Source organism: Sylvia atricapilla, chromosome 5, assembly GCF_009819655.1.
Source record: "Sylvia atricapilla isolate bSylAtr1 chromosome 5, bSylAtr1.pri, whole genome shotgun sequence".
Classification (NCBI taxonomy): domain Eukaryota; kingdom Metazoa; phylum Chordata; class Aves; order Passeriformes; family Sylviidae; genus Sylvia; species Sylvia atricapilla.
The window spans coordinates 22,410,560-22,426,881 of NC_089144.1; the positions used below are offsets into that span (position 1 = coordinate 22,410,560).

General features: G+C 39.6%; 1 protein-coding gene across 1 annotated transcript in view; it reads left to right on the forward strand.

Annotated features, from left to right (window-relative positions):
• TASOR2 (transcription activation suppressor family member 2) overlaps positions 1 to 16,322 on the forward strand; it is a 36,050-nt gene that overhangs the window by 10,076 nt on the left and 9,652 nt on the right. Inside the window, exons 4-16 of the mRNA XM_066319540.1 lie at positions 736 to 808; positions 1,364 to 1,455; positions 2,245 to 2,349; positions 5,080 to 5,204; positions 5,309 to 5,328; positions 5,363 to 5,546; positions 6,554 to 6,654; positions 6,776 to 6,879; positions 9,171 to 9,243; positions 10,086 to 10,160; positions 11,504 to 12,262; positions 12,930 to 13,163; positions 14,768 to 16,079. Coding sequence (XP_066175637.1) covers positions 736 to 808; positions 1,364 to 1,455; positions 2,245 to 2,349; positions 5,080 to 5,204; positions 5,309 to 5,328; positions 5,363 to 5,546; positions 6,554 to 6,654; positions 6,776 to 6,879; positions 9,171 to 9,243; positions 10,086 to 10,160; positions 11,504 to 12,262; positions 12,930 to 13,163; positions 14,768 to 16,079 — 3,257 coding nt within the window. The remainder of the gene's footprint in view (positions 1 to 735; positions 809 to 1,363; positions 1,456 to 2,244; positions 2,350 to 5,079; positions 5,205 to 5,308; positions 5,329 to 5,362; positions 5,547 to 6,553; positions 6,655 to 6,775; positions 6,880 to 9,170; positions 9,244 to 10,085; positions 10,161 to 11,503; positions 12,263 to 12,929; positions 13,164 to 14,767; positions 16,080 to 16,322) is intronic.

Below are 16,322 nucleotides of genomic sequence, written 5' to 3' on the forward strand. Positions count from 1 at the left end.
ATCCAATTTTAGGGATGGATGTAATTGGAATAAAAGGAATTTTCCTTTGTGCCAGTGGAAGTATTTGGGATTCTTTGGGATTCTTTGACTCCTGGGGGATTTTAGGGATGGATTTGATTGGAACAGAAAGGAATTTTTGCTTGTGCCAGTGGTATTATTTGAAATTCTTTGGATTAAATAGGATTTTAAAATTTGGGGGATCACAGAATGGTTTAGGTGGGAAGGGATCTTCAAAACATCCAATTTTAGGGATTTTAGGGATAGATTTGATTTGAATAAATGAAACTTTCCTTTGTGCCAGTGGAATTCTTTGGATTAAATAGAAATTATGGAAATTCCCTTTTAATTATGATTTATTATTTGGACTTTGTGAAAAATCAGGGAATCCACTGGAAATTCCCTTTTAATTTAATTTTAATTTTGTAAAAATTTGGGAATCCATTGCAATTCCCTTTTAATTCAATTTTAATTTTGTGAAAATCAGGGACCCACTGGAAATTCCTTTTTAATTCAATTTGAATTCTGTAAAAATCAAGGAACCCACTGGAAATTTCCTTTTCTCCTGCTGATTTTTTCTATTTAAACCATGTTTAATTTCCCTTCCACCTCAATTTTTTTTGGGATTTTGAGGTTTAAACCGCATCCAGATATTTTTCTGCATCTGATGGGACAGATTTTTATTCCCTAATCCTAAAATAAGGTGAAAAAAGATTTTTTTTCCTGTTTTTATTGCAGGCAAAGGAAGTGTGTCAGAGTGGGCTCCGTGTCAACAGCAGCTCCATCTCCACCCTTGGGGACCCAGCCAAAGGTAAAACATGCCCAGAAATTGGGAAAAAAAATCCCAGAAATTTGGGAAAAAATGCCCCAAAATTTGGAAAAGGAAATTCCCATTCTGGGGATAGCAACTCCTTCAATTCTTGGGTTTTTTTTTTTCTGTAAAAATAACTGATTTTTGGGGGGAATATTTCACATTTTTCTGGGAATATTTCTCATTTCCTGGGTATATTAACAACTTTTATCAAAATTTTTTTTGGAACATTTCTCGTTTTCTGGGAATATTTCTCATTTTCCTGGAATGTTTCTCGTTTTCTGGATTTTTTTTTTTAATATTCTCTTTTGCTGGGAATATTAAAAACTTTTATCTGATTTTTTGGAATATTTCAATTTTTCTGGGAATATTTCTCATTTTTCTGGGAATATTTCTCGGGGAATATTTTGGGAATATTAACAACCTTTATCACCCAATAGCTGATTTTTTTTGGAAAATTTCTCATTTTCTGGGAATATTTCCATGAGGAAAATCCTCTTTTCCCAGAGTTTTCTTACCTGATAATGAATAATTCCCATTTTCTTTCTTTTTCAGGAGTTTATATTTCCAAATATTCCGATTGTCTCCAGCCCAGACCTTGGCACCCTGGAAAATCAGGATATATTGTCATTTGTAAACTGATCAAGGTAAAAACCAAATTTCTTATTGCCCATAATTCTGGTGGGATGTAAAATCTGACTCCAAATTCCAACTTTCCCTTGGATTTTCAGGAATTTTGGAATTTGGAGAGATTTTTTCCCCCATTTTTCCTTCTCTCTGGAACTAATTCCAAACTTGAACTCCTGACATTGGAAATTTCTCCTTAAAAGAGATTTTGCTGTCCAAAATCCAACTCCAAATTCCAATTTTCTCTTGGATTTTCAGGAATTTTGGGGAAATTTGAGGGATTTTTCCCTTCTTCCTTTTCTCGGGAGCTGATTCCAAACCCCAAACTCCTGACATTGGAAATTTCTCCTTACAAGAGATTTTGCTGCCCATAATTCTGATTATAATGGGACGTAAAATCCAACTCCATGCTCCAATTTTTCCTTGGATTTTCACGAATTTTGGGAGATTTGAGGGATTTTTCCCCCTTCCTCCTTCTCTCTGGAGCTGATTCCAAACCCAAACATTTGAGATTTGAGATTTTTCTTTCAAGGAAATTTTGCTGCCCATAATCTTGGTGGGATGTAAAATCCAACTCCAGGCTCCAATTTTTCCTTGGATTTGCAATAATTTTGGGATATTTTGAGAGATTTTTTTCCCCCATTTTTCCTTTTCTTTGGAGGTGATTCCAAACCCAACCCCATCTGAATTTTTGACCTTCCACCACATCCCCCTCACTTTCCAAGGAGATTTCCCACCAGCCAAATCCCATTCCTGGCAATAATTAATTGGATTTTAATCCTTTTGGGATGAATTTTTTTTTGCTGCAGGGCAAGGTGAGAGCCATTGCTGAGAACTCCACAAGCAGCTTCACCTGCCCCTCACCAGGCTACGACTGCCACGTGTCCAACCACAGCCCCAGCAGGAGCAGCCAGGTACCCCAAAACTAGAATAAGAACATAAATTTATACATCCATCAATCCATAAACCAATAAACTCACAAATTCATAGATTCATTAATTCACAAATTACTAAATTCTTATATTCGTAAAACCGAATGATTATAGTTTAAACCCAAATTATTGTCATTTTGAAATTCATAAAACTGATTTATTACAGTTTAAAACTGAATTCTTATAGTTTTGAAATTCATCATACTGAATTATTATAGTTAAAAACAGAATTACTGTAAATTTGAAATTTATAAAACTGAATTATTATAGTTAAAACCTCAATTATTATAGTTCTGAAATTCATAAAACTGAATTATTACAGTTTAAAACAGAATTCTTATAATTTTGAGATCCATAAAACTGAATTGCTATAGTTTAAACCCAAATTATTGTAATTTTGAAATTATGAAACTGAATTATTTTAGTTTAAAACCAAATTATTTTAGTTCTGGAATTCATAAAACTCAGTTATTATCATTTAAAACTGAATTCTTGTAGTTCTGAAATTCATAAAACTGAATTATTATAGTCTAAAACTGAGTTATTACAGTTTTGAAATTCAGGGGTGTAATAAAAGAATTATAAAAGAAGTATAAAAGAATTACAGGTAAAAGGATTGTAAATAGAAATACTTGTAAATTCTAAAGTTTATAAATATTTGATTTATCATCCTCATAAAATCTGGAAATCCACTGGAGATTCACTTGAAGATTTACTCTTTGGATTTTGGGAAGATCTGGGGGTCCACTGGAAAATCCCTTTTAATTTAATTTTAATTTTGCCGAAATCTGGAAATCCATTGGAAATTCCCTTTTAATGATGATTTATGTGTTGGATTTTGGGAAAATCTGAGGATCCACTGGAAATTCCTTTTTAATTAAATTTTAATTTGTGAAAATCTGGGAATCCATTGGGAATTCCCTTTTCTCCCTGTTGAATTTGAAGAACAAATGCAAAACAACTGCAGTAACAAGAGATTTGTCCCATGAGAATCAGTAAAGAAAATAGGTAAATAATCCGAGAACAGAGATTTGATGGACAAATAAAATACCTGTTACTAACCAATAGAGTAATTAGGAAGAAGCTGTTAATTAATTAATGTACAAGACATCTGTAAAACTTGTCTTTGTTTGCTAAGGAAGGTAGGAGCTTCCCTGAAAATGGAAAATATAAACCCCCTCCCTGTGAATTATCATAATTTTGGAATTAAAGGGACTCTCAGGCAAAGATATAGGAATAGGAACAAGAGTTCTTTAGTAGGAAAATTAAAATTAAAATGCAGTAGTACAAAAAATAAAACACTGACAGAGTCAGAATTCAACCTGACCCCCTGTAATTGTATCAGTCATGCAGTGAGCCTCAATGGTCCATGAACAGAAGATTCCCATGGATTTCTGAGGGGTGGGGCATGGAATAGATAAAGAAACACTGCCCCAGCTGGTTTCTGTCTGCTGGTGACAGAATATATAATTTTGGTTATTTTCTTAAAATGCATTTTGCATTGCAACCCAAGGCAAAACCGTATAAATGAGTTCTGATAATAAAAAATCAGCTTTTCTTGGCATGAAGATAATGGAGTCTCAGCCAACTTATTACAATACAAGGGCTCTCAGGTGAAGTAGGGGATTAAGAATAACAGTTCTTTAGTAGGAAAATTAAACTAAAATGCAGTAGAACAAAAATTAAAGCATTGACAGAGTCAGAACACAACCTGTAATTGTATCAGCCATGCAGTGAGCCTCGATGGCCCATAAACAGCAGATTCCCCCTGGATTTATGAAGGGTGGAAGAGATACAGAAACATTTCTCCACCTGGTTTTAACAGCTGGTGACAGAATATATAATTTTAGTTATTTTTTAAAAAAATTATTTTAAATTTTGCTTTGCAACCCAAGACAAAACCGTATAAATGAGTTGTGATAATCAAAAATCGGCTTTTCTCTGCATGAAGATAATGGAGTCTCAGCCAACTTATTACAATACAGGGGCTCTCAGGTAAAGGTATGGTAATAAGAATAACAGTTCTTTAGTAGGAAAATTAAACTAAAAATGCAATATTACAAAAAATAAAACATTGAGAGAGTCAGAACACAGCTTGACACACTGTTGGTCAGGATGTTGGGAGCAGCGCAAATCCTCCTGCAGTGACTGATTGGAGAATGGAGAGTGTAAACCCCTCTCCCTCCAAATTATTATCATTTTGAAATTAAAGGGGCTTTCAGGCAAAGATATGGGAATAGAGGTAACAGTTCTTTAGTAGGAAAATTTAAATTAAAATGCAGTAGGGCAAAAATAACCCCCTGACAGGGTCAGAACACAACCTGACCTGTTGGTCAGGGTGTTGGGAGCAGCCCAGTCCCGTCCTCCTGCAGTGACAGATGTGGTTCTGTTGGAGCAATGATCCTGCAGGAGGGGGAAGTTTTCCTCTGAAGGTCCAGTGGTGCTGAGCTGGGTCTGGTTTTCCTCTGGGAATCCAGTGCAAACAGGCTGTGCTGCTGTTCCAAATCTCAGCTTTTATCCAGGTGGGAATGCTGGGCTCCTCCCCCTGGGTGGAGCCTCTCCCAATGGGATGCTGGAATTGTATCAGCCGTGCAGTGAGCCTGGATGGCCCATGAACAGCAGATTCCCTGGAGGGAGGATGGGGCCTGGAAGGGATAAAGAAGCAGTGTCCCTGCTGGTTTTGAACACATTCCATGGGTTTTCCTTTCCCAGTACTACGTGTACGAGGTGAGCGGCGGCAGCACGGCCGAGCGGCCCAGGCAGGTGTGTCCCTACATCTTCCTGGTCTGCCAGTACAGAGAGCCCAAGGAAATGCCTGTGCTGGCCACCCACAGCCTGTGAGTAAATCCCCAAATGATCCCTTCCCTTTCTCCTTCCCTCCCCTCTCTTTATTGCTCTTCCAATCTCTCAATATTTGCTTTTTGTTTATCTTTTCCTCCAGAGCGGAGCAGAGCCACCAAGGTAAGAGCAGCTGGGATTTTGTTTTGGGGTTGAGTTTATCCATGGATTTTTTTTTTAATTTCATCTCTTTTCTCCCCTCTCCTGCTTTTCTTTGGTTTTATTTCCCTTTTCCCTGCAGACCTGTACTGCCCATGGAGGGGCCAGCTCTCCATCCAGGGCCAGCTGCTCTGCACCATTGCCCTGAGGAACCCCTACAGCTCCACCATCCCAGCCCAGCTGTAAGTTTATTCCTTTTTTAATTCTTCCTGGGTGAATTTCTGGGGTGTTGGTTTCTCAAACTGAATCTGGTTTCTTCACTTGAACCTGGTTTCTTAACCCAAACCTGGTTTCTTAACCAAGTCCTGGTCTTAGCCCAAATTTGGTTTCTTAACCAAATCTTGATTTCTCAAACTGAACCTGGTTTCTCAACCAAATCTTGAGTTCTTAAACCAAACCTGTTTTTTTAACAAAATCTTGGTTTCTTAAACCAAGCTTCTTAACCAAATCCTGGTTTCTCAAACTAAATTTGGGTTCTCTAACTAAACCTGGGGTTTCTAACTAAACCTGGTTTCTGAACCTAAACTTGGATTTTGAACCATAATCTGCGTTTTTTAAACTGAACGTGGTTTTTGAACTAAAGCCTGGTTGCTTACCCAAACCTGGTTTTCTCAAACTAAACCTGGTTTCTTAACCAAATCCTGGTTCCTTAACCCAGACTTGATTTCTCAAGCAAATCCTGGTTTCTTAAACTAAACCTGGTTTGCTAACCCAGATATGGTTTCTTAACCCAAACTTGGTTTCTGAACCAAATCATGATTTCTCAAACTGAACCTGATTTCTCAAACTAAATCTGGTTTCTTAACCAAAATCTTATTTCTAAACCTAAACTTGGGTTCTAAACCTAAACCTGGTTTTGTCTCTTCCTGCCTTATCCCTTTGCTGCTGCAATGTTGGGGTGATCAGAAAGGAGTTGTTGGCTCCCAGCTGGGTGAGGAGATAAAATCCCGGAGCTTGATAATAATTTAATTGTGACACTTCCCACTAAATCAGATTGCTCCAAACCTGGCTTTAAACATTCCCAGGGGCTGGAATTTGAGGATTTTCAAGATTTACAAACAGGATCCTTTAATTATCCAAGTGCTGAGCAAGCTGCGCCTTTTCCACAGCTTTTTTTGTTGTTGTTTTCTGCTTCCACGAACTCCCAGCTCTCCTTAATCCTGATTTTTTTGGTGCTTTATCCCCTCAGGCCTCCCAACCTGGACATCAACCATGTCATGGGCTTGGCTGACTTGAAGAAAAAGCTGCCAGAAGCTGCATTTGGGAAAAAAAATTACACTGGGAACGAAGGTGAGTGTGAAATATTCCAATTTCCGGTGCTTCCATCAATTCCACTTCATCCTTCTGGGACAGAATTCATGGATTTCAGAATTCTCACACAAAACTCTTTTTTTTTTTTTTTTCCCCTCAGTCTGCTTTCAGGGGGTTTACTCCAGTCTTTATGAGGTGGAAATATCCAATAAAGATCAATCCAAAATGGATCAGCTGGTGGAAAAGCTGAAGGAAAAGGACTTGGTGAGTGTTTTTCTGGGAGAAAATGCAATTTTGGTGACATCCACAATCAATGCAAAATGGAATTGATTTCCTTGCTTTGAATGTGATTTTCCTACTTTGTAGCTTTCAAACATTTATTTTGTTTATCAACCTGAGGATTAACACCATGAGCTGGGAATTATTTCTGGAGAATTTTCCTTGGGATCTGTTTTTTCCAGCACATCCATTCCTGCTGGGATTTGGGCTCTGCCTTTGCTCCTCCTGCTTTTCTCTCCATTTTGATGCTTTCTGTAAATCCAGGGATGTAAATCCAGAGGTGGGATCATCCTCCCCTCACTCTGAGCTGCAATCTTGGTTGGAATCTTCATTTCCAACACCAGGTCATGGCCTGGAAGCCACAGGAGGCTGGAAAACCACTCAAAGCAACTCCCAACCATCAATATCAGGATGATACAGCCACCAAAAAGAAGGAGGAATGATCATGAGAGGAATTAATTTGGGAATTTCAGCATTTTCAGTTGGAGGGAGGAGGTGTCTGATGGGATTAAGGCTCAAAAATCCTCACAGGGAACTTTGGTTTTCTAGGAGAGAAATTCCTGCACCTCCAGCTCCAGCAGCTGAACTTTGGCCCTTGGTCACTGAGCTGAGGGGGAAATGCAGTTAATAATTCCCAGGAAAAGTGAGGAATATTGGAATATTGGAATGTCAAAGTTCCCTTCAGTCCTTAAACTCCAAAGTGGGATTTTCTGCCACAGCAGAGCCTGTCCCAGACCTGCTGCTCATTCCCAGCTCCAGGATGGGCAGAGGGAAGGCTGGAAAGTTGGGGCTGTTCCCCTGGAGAGGAGCAGACTCCAGGAGAGCTCCGAGGAGCCTGGTGTGTCCAGGCCAGCCCAGAGCACGTCCATCCCTGCGGGGCCTGGGGCTGTCCTTGGCTCCCCCTGCTCCTCTCTCCCTTCTGGGGCCGGGAGCGCAGAGCTGGGCTCATCCTCCCCTCCCTGGGAGGGCACAGAGCCACAGGGAATTCCCACATGGGATGTGCCACGGGAAGGGCTGCGGCGTCCCTGCGGGAACAGCTCTTGGGCTCCCTCAGTTATTAATTATTAAAAAGTCCCTGGATTTCCTTTAACTTTCTGTGCTGATGCAAAATTCCCTAAATTTGTTTTTTGCGCTGAGGCAAAATTCTCTGGATTTCCTTTCCATGGTGGGAGCAAAATTCCCTGGATTTCCTTTTCTTTTTTGTGCTGAGGCAGAATTCCCTGGATTTCCTTTCTCTGCTGAGGTAAAATTCCCTGGATTTCCTTTCCCTTTTTTTTCCTGGAATAAAATGGAAATGTGGCTTAGGCTCCTCTGGGTGCTGATTAATGTCAGGGATTTTTTTAACATTTTTTTAAATTTCAAACCTTTCTAATCCGTAACTTGATTTTCTCTACCCAAAAATAACTCCGATATTAACCCCAACACGTAACCTTTACACTAAAAACACACAAATTAAAATCACTATTTTCTTAAACTCAATAATCATAGTTTATAAAAAATTACAAAAATACTAAAATTTATACCAAATTATTTCATTTATAATTTCTTCATCCTCCCCTGCATCCTAATTCCAGCAACGTATTTTAAAAAAATTATTAATAGTTATGTCCAATTTATTAAATAAAAATAAAACTTTACAGCCTTTCTTTATTTTAAATCAACAACATCACATTTAAAAAATATTCAATATCCCCTAAATATTAAAAGCCCCCACACCTTCCTAATATTTAATCAACTTCCTCTGTATAATTTCCAACTTATCTCAAAAAAAAAAAAAAAAACAAAAAAAAACAAAAAAAACCAAATATTTTTTATTTTATCATCTCTCTGAAAGTCATCCTGGCACTGAGAATTCCCAATGATTCCCTTGGGAATTCGTGTTTTCTCCAGGAAATGCTGGAACTATGCATTTTTCTCCAGGAATTTTGGAATTTTGTGTTTCCCTGGAAATGCTGGAATTTTGTGTTTTCCCTGGAAATACTGGAATTTTCCCCAGAAATGCTGGAATTTTATGTTTTTTTCCCTGAAATGCTGGAATTTTCCCCAGAAATATTGGGAAAACCCAATGAGCTGCAATTCCAGGCAGGGGTGTATTAATAATCTTTATTAATTCCAAGCAGCTTGATGAGGAATTTTCTTTAAAATTAAATTTCTTTTTATTTTCTTTTAAGGAATTTTTGCCTGTAACAAGGTTCATTTTTAATCCCAAATCCCAGCTGGCACCCGTGGCACAGAAGGAGCAGAATTTGATTTGTTTTTTCTCTCTGTTTTTCCAGGCAATCATCAAATATTTACAGGATCAGGGAGTTCTCATCCTGCTCACGTCCTCAGCCCTGGCACGAGAGGAGGGTGAGGATGGGCTGGGGTTAATTCCTGCTGTGTCTGAGGATTTAGAAACCTGAACTAAACCTGGTTTTTGAACCATAATCTGATTTCTAGTTTCTGACCCAGACCTGGTTTCTTAATCTAAATTTGATTTCTTAACCAAAACCTCACTTCTCAACCTAAACCTGATTTCCTAAATTAAACAGGGTTTCTGAGCCCAAACCAGATTTCTAAACCCAGACCTGATTTCTTAACCTAAACCCTGTTCCTTAACATAAACCTGATTTTTGAACCCAGGCATGGTTTCTTAACCTGGTTTTTGAGCCATAATTTGGTTTCTGAAACTAAACCTGGTTTCTTAAATTAAACTGAATTTCTTAACCCAAACCTGATTTCTCAGACTAAATCTGGTTTCTGAACCCAAACCTGAATTCTTAACTATTATCTGGTTTCTGAACCCAAACCTTGTTCTTTAACCTAAACCTGGTTTCTGAACCTAAACCTGGTTTTCAAATCATAATCTAGTTTCTTAAACTGAACCTGGTTTCCTAACCCAAACCTGGTTTCTGAACCTAAACTGGGCTTCTTAACCCAAACCTGATTTCTCAGACTAAATCTGGTTTCTGAACCCAGACATGGATTTTGAACCAAAACCTGTGTTCTTAACCAAAATCTGTTATGTCAAACTAAACCTGGTTTCTGAACCCAAACCTGATTTCTTAACCTAAACCTTGTTCCTTAAACTAAACCTGGTTTTTGAACCAAAGTCTGGTTTCTTAACCAAAACCTGGTTTCTAGACCTAAACCAAAACTTGATTTCTGAACCCAGATGTGATTCCTGAAGCCAAACCTGGTTTTATTTGCAGGTCTGGATCCCAAGGAGCCCGTGACCCTGCTGGCCCTGTTCCTGTTCCCATCCCCACGGGCCCTCAGCCCCCCAGGTAGGAGCTGCCCTTGTCTGATAAATACAGACTTGTCTGATAAATACAGATTTTTGTCTGATAAATACAGATTTTTTTCATATAAATACAGAATTTTGTCATATAAATACAGATTTTTATCATAGAAATACAGATTTTTTTTCATAAAATTACAGTTTTTTCATATAAATACTTTCTTTTTTTCATAGAAATACATCTTTTTTCATAGAAATACAGGAGTTTTTATTTAAATACAGATTTTTTCAGGGGATGGCAGTGACAAATAATGACTTTTTAGAGGATGCCAGTGACAAATAGTGACTTTTTAAGGGATGGCAGTGACAATGATTTTTTAAAGGGATATCAGTGACAAATAATGACTTTTTAGGGTATGGGAGTGACAAATTATTTTTGGAGGACAGCAGTGACAAATAATGAGTTTAAAGGATGACAAGGACAAATAATGACTTTTTAGGGAGTGGCAGTGACTGGATGTGATGGCAGTGATTGGGATTTATATGGGGTTTATTGGGATTTAATTGGGATTTATTGGGGGTTTATTGGGATTGAGTTGGGATTTTTGGGATTGAGTTGCTCCATCAGGAGCAGATTTGGGAGGTTGGGATGTTTTGGATCCATCTGGAGCAGGATCACATCCACATCCTCCTGGAATTTTTGGGAGGAGCCAGGAATCTTTGGGATCATCCAAGTGAAGCCCACACTGGCAGCAGGTGCAGATGGAGCTGCTGGAATTTACATCCCAAATAACACAAGGAGTCTGTAAATCCCAGTCCCAACATCCTGCCAGGATAACCTGAAATTTAAACAGCTTTAAAGATTAAAAAAAAAAATTACAAATCCTGCAGATTTTGCCCAGCTCTAAAAATCCTGAATGTTGGAATTTTGTGGGAATTTCTGTGGGATTGAAGGATCTTGGAGCTTGAATTCCTTGCAGGATGAGGCTGCTTGATACAACCCCAGTGGTTTATTTTAGTTTAAATCCCTTTTTTTGTTTCCCACATGGATTTCTTTATATTCCTTTTGTTCCCTTCTTGGAGCTGGAATTTCCTCTAAGATGAGGCTGCTTGATACAACCCCAGTGGTTTGTTTTAATCTATTTTATTGTTTCTTTATTATTCAAATTATTTAATTTATTTTAATTTAGTTTAAATTGCTTTTCTTTTTTTGTTTCCCACATGGAATCCTTTATTCCCTTCGCCATCAAACCAGGGCTGAAAACTTTTTTTGGATCTTTTCCCTCCCAACATTTCCTTCCCCTGCACCTGGGAATCGATTTAAGCTGTGATTAGTAATTTAATCCTTTCCTAATCAAATTAACACTAATCACTTTTTTTTTTCCCCAGCTGAAAAGCAGGATCCAAAGGATGGGAAAGGAAGCAATGGCAAGAATTCCATCTCTTTAAAAAAGGAAAACAATTCCAGGAATTCCATCTCCTTAAAAATCACCTCCGTCCTGCCCGGCCTCCGCTACGCCTTGAGGAAAGCAGCAGATTCCTCCTGCTACTCCAGAGGCATCAAAGAGCACCTCCAGGAATATGCCAAACTTCAGGAAAACTCGGATGGGAAAAAAATTCCCATCCCTTCAGTCCCTTCTGCGTGGCAGGATGATGAAGGTGTTCATCATCATCCTCCTCCTTCTTCCCAAAAAATCTCGGAGCGTTCTCTGGGTCAGCTGCGCCATTACCTGTGTGATCCCAGCAGCTACACCTTGGCCATCTCAGCAGCTTTGAGGTGGCTCAGTGGGGCTGGCAGGAATTTAGGAGCTGATCCTAATTCCTCCTCGTCCTCCCCTCATGCCAACCTTTCCTCTCCTTCCCGTGGAATTCCGGCTCCTGATCCTTTCGTGGATAATTTCTCCAAGAGTGTCACCTCTCCCACCAAGCCTTGGGGCAGGGAGAACAGGAGGAAATCCAGCAGGATCCTCGGGAAAAACCTCTCCCCCCTGAAGGCACAAACAAATCCTGAGGGTGAGGACAACAAGAGCAAGGAAACAGACAAGAAAAAAATCCCCCTGGCTTCCTCCTGTGCCCAAAAATCCGGGAGTGGCAGCGAGCCCATGCTGAAATTGGCCAACCTGAGGCTGCCACATGGCAGAAAAAGAGGTAAAGGCTGCACAAAATGGGATTGAGTTGTTCCTTTTGTCTGCCTGGGGTGCTCAGGGGTCATTGGGAAACACCCAGGAACTTTCCAAATCCATATTCAGATCTATTTATTCAAATAAATCTCAGGAATTGCCCCGGAGAATCTGCCTAGAATTGGCCTGAGCTGTTCCCTTCCTTTGCTTCCAGGTCAGATAATGAATTTATTCCTGATTATAAATCAGAATAATGAGAAGTAAAACTGTCAAAACACCTTCCCTTTCCTGTGGGAACCCCCCAGGAACTTTCCAAATCCATATTTGGATTTATTTATCCAAATAAAATCACAGGAATTATCCCAGGGAAGCTGAAATTTGATGCAGTGCCCTTCCTTTACTTCCAGGTCAGAAAATGAATTTATTCCCAGTTAAATCATCAAAACACCTTCCCTCCTCCCTGGGAACCACCCAGGAACTTTCCAAATCCATATTTGGATTTATTTATCCCAAGTAACCCTCGGGGAAATTGAAGTTGGGTGCATTTCCTGAGCTTCCAGGTCAGAAAATAAATTTATTCCCAGTTAAATCAGAATAATGAGAAATAAAGTCACAAAAACTCCTTCCCATTTTTCCCTCTTCCCAGTTTTTTACCCAAAGAATTCCCAAATTAAAATCAACTCCTCTTTTTGCAGGTGCAGAGGTGCTGGCTGCAGAAATCGTGCCCAAGCCTCAGTGTGAAGGTGAAGAAAAGGAAAGTTCAGCTGCTCCCAATGGAGGGGAAGCAAAAAAGCCAAAAACTCTGGAAAATTCAGACACAAAGAAAAATCCTGGGGCTGAGAGTGGCACCAAGGCAGGGAAAAATAAACTGCAGAAAAATGAGGAGGATAAAGCAGCAACAACTCCAGAGAACCAACAGGAACAGAATGGTGAGAGAGCTCAATAAGGGAGACAATCATAAATCAGTAAAACTTGTTTGCTTTTTGTTCCCTGGGGGGGAAAAAAATAATCCTTTAAAAGCTGAAGTACTTGAAGAAATTCCTTTGAATACTGAATTCCTTGAAAAAAATAATTTGAAAGCTGAATTCCTTGAAAAAAATCCCTCTAAAAAACTCTTTTAGAAGCTGAATTTCTTGGAAAAACCTCTTTTGAAACTCCTTTACACTGAATTCCTTGAAAAATCGTTTAAAAGCTGAATTCCTTTAAAAAAATTCCTTTCAAAGCTGAATTCCTTGAAAGAATTCCTCTAAAAAATTCCTTTAAAAGCTGAATCCCTTTTAAAAATTTCTTTAAGAAGTTCCTTTTAAAGATGAATTCCTTTAAAGAATTTGTTTAAAAGCTGAATTCATTGAAAAAAATCCCTTTAAAAGCTGATTTTTTAATCAAGAGGAAATGACTGAGTTGAAATGAGGGGAAAAAGGTCAAATGTTGAGAAATTCTGGAATAGAATTCCCTGAGAAGTCTGCATTCAGAAATTCCCAGAGAATTCTGTTTTCAGGAACTCCCAGAAAATTCTATTTTCACAAATTCCCAGAAAATTCCATTTCCAGAAATTCTGAGGTAGAATTCCCAGAGAATTCTGTTGCCAGAAACTCCCAGAGAATTAATTCTATTGCCTAAAATTATGGAATTCAATTCCCAGAGAATTCAATTTTCACAAATTCCCAGAGATTCTATTTCCAGAAATTACAGTGCAGAAATTCCCAGAGAATTTTATTTCCATAAATTCCCAGAGAATTCTATTCCCAGAAATTCTGGGGTAGAATTCCCAGAGAATTCTGTTTTCAGGAATTCCCAGAGAATTAATTTTATTTCCAAAAATTCTCAGAGAATTCATTCAATTTCCAGGAATTCTGGAATCAAATTCCCAGAGAATTCCATTTCCAGAAATTCACAGAGAATCTTGCGTTCAAAAATTCCCAGAGAATTAATTCTGTTCCCAGAAATTGTACCCAAATTATTGCAAGAACCCATTGGGGAAAATCAAAAAACCCCTCAAACTTCCAGGAACATCAAAGCAGAATAAAAAATACTTTTTTTTTCCTGAGAAGCTGCCTGAAGCCCCTCCTTGATTGATTTTTCCCTTTTCAAATTCATTTTAAAAAGAAATAATTTTTTTCCTCTGAGAACCTGCCTTAAACCCTTCCTTGATTATTTTTTTCCTTTTAAGTTCATTTTTGAAATAATCAAAAATTATTTATATTTTTTCCCTGAGAACCTGCCTTAAACCCTTCCTTTTTTGATTTTTTCCCTTAAATGTCTTTTTTCTCTTCTTAAATGTCGTTTTCCCCTTTATAATTTCTTTTTCCCTTTTCCATTTTTTCCCTTTTTCATGTCTCTTTCCCTCTTTCATTTCTCTTACCCCTTTTTAATGTTTTTTTGCCCCTTTTTCTTTTTCCCTTTTTAATTTCTTTTTTCCCTTTTTTCATTTCTCTTTCCCCATTTTCTCTCCCCTTTTGCATTTCTCTCTCCCCTTTTTCATTCCTTTTTCCCCCTTTTTAATGTCTTTTTTCCCTTTGCTTTCCCCTCTCAGGGTTGCAGGAGCCTCTCCCCGACCTCCCCAGCGAATCCTCGTCTTCATCCCAATCCCAGGGAGCAGCAACCCCGAGAAATGGGATCAATCCCATGGGAATCCCAAGGAATGAGATTTATCCCCTGACAATTCCAACAGTCCAAAGGACTGAGATTAATTGCCTGACAATTCCAGCAGCCCCAAGGAATGAGATTAATTCTCTGTCAATTCCAGCAGTCCCAAGGAATGAGATTGTTCCCTTGGCAATCCCAGGAATCCAAAGGAATGAGATCAATCCCCTGACAATTCCAGGAATCACAATAAATCCCCTGACTATTCCAGGAATTCCAGGGAATCCCCTGGCAATTCCAGCGATCCCAAGGAACGAGATCAATCTCCTTACAATTCCAGGAGTCCCAAGGAATGAGATCAATCCCCTGACAATTCCAGGAGTCCAAAGGAACGAGATCAATCCCTTGACAATTCCAGGAGTCCAAAGGAATGAGATCAATCCCTTGACAATTCCAGGAGTCCCAAGGAATGAGATTAATCCCCTGACAATTCCAGCAATCCCAGGGAATCCCCTGACAATTCCCAGCCTTGGCTTTGCCCTGCAAGGTCCCAACTCTGAATCCCACGCCTTGAACCTCCTGGCTGACCTGGCCTTGGGCTCTTGTATGCCAACATTAATTCCCAAAGATTCCGGGATCATCCTGCTGGAATCCAGGGATTCCAACCCTCAATCCCTGCCTGTGGCTTCTGACCATAAATACCACATGGCAGACAAGCAGGGAAATCAGAAAAAACCCACCTTGAGCAACAAAACATCCCTGAACCAACAAAGGCTCAGAAAAAAGGATCCCAAGGATGATCCTCCCACAGAAAAAACCTCGGGAGTTCTCCCTGCAGCATTCCAGGTGTTCCCTGCTCGGGAAGCCGCTGAGGTGAACAAACACTCCATCATCTCTGATGAACACTCCTATGCCTCCCCTATGCCTGACGATCCCCAAACCCCCTCAGATCCCAAAGGAAACCCTAAAGGAAATCCCAATCCCGGCTTAACCTCTCCCAAAACCAACTGCAGGAATGTTCCAGCAGCTCCTTTGGTCGGGAAGGTGCTGCCATTCCGACATCATCACAGCAACGCCTCGGAGCCGGCCCAGAGCAGGGGCTGGGGCAGGAAAAAAGAGGAATTTTCCAGGAAGCACACGGTGACTGTCAGTGGGAATTCCCTGAAGGTCACCTGTGGTTGGGAGGAGGAATATCTGTTCCACCTGGACAGCAGGTACACCAATGATCCCCTGGAGAAAACTGTCATCAGGGCCCTGCATGGGTAAGTCAGCTCCTGGGAATTCCAGGGGAATTTGGGAATCTTTGAGGAATTTGGGGATGGGGTTTGTTTTCCCTCAGGATTGGGTTTTCTTTCCCAGTTTTCTTGGGGGAAAAAAAAGAAGGGTTTGGTGGATGTGACTCAGCCTGGTGTGCTGGAGCCAAAACCCCATCCTGGGATGATCCCACAGCATGAGAAGGAAGAGTGGGAATTCTGCTCCAGCCTTGGGACACAACAGCAGGAGCT